The sequence below is a fragment of the Poecilia reticulata genome, linkage group LG10, assembly GCF_000633615.1.
Source record: "Poecilia reticulata strain Guanapo linkage group LG10, Guppy_female_1.0+MT, whole genome shotgun sequence".
Classification (NCBI taxonomy): Eukaryota; Metazoa; Chordata; class Actinopteri; order Cyprinodontiformes; family Poeciliidae; genus Poecilia; species Poecilia reticulata.
In genome coordinates, this window is record NC_024340.1 from 25,406,056 (window position 1) to 25,407,773 (window position 1,718).

The window sequence follows — 1,718 nt, forward strand, 5'->3', positions numbered from 1 at the left end:
AATGGAGCTCAGTGTTTTGGAGTGCTGGGAGGAGCAGTAGACATTCAGCTAATGGACCTGTCAGAAATCTTCAGATTCTCCTGGAAAATTAATAACTCTGTGATACTCATTTGGAAGAATAACAGAGTTGTTACTCCAAAGGACGACAGAATTCCCTTTTTTCCCAGTAATACAACAGTCAGGATCAAAGACCTGAGAAGGACTGACAGCGGTGAATATAAACTTGAAATGTTTGAYAGAGATGGAAATAACATMGGATGGAGAACTCTGCAACTATTTGTTATAGGTAATCAACTATTTCACTTCCAAATTTTTCACTTTTTACTCTTTTACATTGTTTCATTTTTCATGTTTCATTAAAGATGAAAGATTTTACAAAGTTCTTCAGTTTGTCTTCRATATTTTACAGTTTTTCACCAGAATTAAAAAAGAGCTATCTTCTGTCACTCATTTTTTATGTGTTTCTCTCTCAGCTCCTGTGTCCTCAGTCCAGCTGATCCATGAGTGTTTCTCTCAAGGACAGATGAAGGTGTCCTGTGTGTCTCAAGGTGACAGTCCTCAGTACAGCTGGACTCTGGATGGACACACACTGACCGACTCTGAGCTCTTCTCTAGAAATACTGAGAMCAACATCATCGTTCTGAGACAAAACATCTCAGGACATCTGATCTGCTCAGTCAGGAATCAAGTCAGTAACTCCTCCAAAGGAATGAACTTAACTTACTGTGGTGAGTGAGAAAAGATAAATAATTAGTTTATTTTAGTGGTTTGTTATTTGTTTGCTTTCAGGTTGCATATCCATTAACTGCACTTCAACTGAGACACAAGTAGCTAAGTGGGTGTATAAGAAATGTTGTAACTTGTTACACATGACTGAAAATTGTGGAAGTTGTTCAGCTCAGGCTCATTTGGTTTTACTTTTTAATACTTATCTGAAATCAAATGTAAATTTGGTGGTAGAAGTAAATAAATGTAATGGTTACTAAAATACATAACTTATTCTTACTGTTCTTCGGTAGTTATTAAGAATTTAAGATAAACTTTCAGTCAAAACTAAATATTTCAGACAATTCAATTAAACAATTACACTTTCTGTTTATTTGAGTTAGGATCAAGCGATCAGATGATTGATTTAGTTATCTGGTTCATTTTTCAAATGGATTAATTAAAGATTGAAATAGTCAGAGTCAAAAATTAAAGTGTCTTTCATCTTTGAATGAAAATTTATTATTATTATTATTATTATTATTATTATTATTATTATTATTATTATTAAAGCACTGTTATTATTATTTATGCTTTTGTAAATAACATCATTTAAAACTGAAATCTTTATTTACTTTAAAAAAAATCTAATTTTACAAAATGAGTCCCTGTTTTTGTGAAGAAATAAAAATGGATGAATGCACTATTTATTCTTGTTCTTGTTTGACCTTTCAGAGATGAAACCTTTCTGTGATGGCAGACAGAATGGAGCTCAGTGTTTTGGAGTGTTGGGWGGAGCAGTAGACATTGAGCTAATARACAACGTGTTAGAAATACCCAGATTCCAATGGATAAAGAACAACTTTGTGATACTCCGCTGGATTAATGACAGAGTTGTTGCTCCAAAGGATGACAAAATTCCCTTTTTTCCCAGTAATAGAACAGTCAGGATCAATGACCTGACAAGGACTGACAGTGGTGAATATAAACTTGAAATGTTTGATAGAAATGGA

General features: G+C 33.3%; 1 protein-coding gene across 5 annotated transcripts in view; it reads left to right on the forward strand.

The window, feature by feature from the left end:
- The first annotated feature begins 6 nt into the window (after window positions 1-6).
- Window positions 7-1,718, forward strand: part of LOC103471283 (uncharacterized) — a 27,389-nt gene continuing 25,677 nt past the window's right edge. For 4 of the 5 annotated variants that reach the window (XM_017306939.1, XM_017306941.1, XM_008420178.1 and 1 more), the window contains exons 1-2: window positions 7-286; window positions 474-631. In XM_017306939.1, the coding sequence (XP_017162428.1) occupies window positions 52-286; window positions 474-631 (393 nt within the window). In that variant the 5' untranslated portion in view covers window positions 7-51. The remainder of the gene's footprint in view (window positions 287-473; window positions 632-1,718) is intronic. The other variant, XM_017306940.1, reaches the window with a different exon arrangement.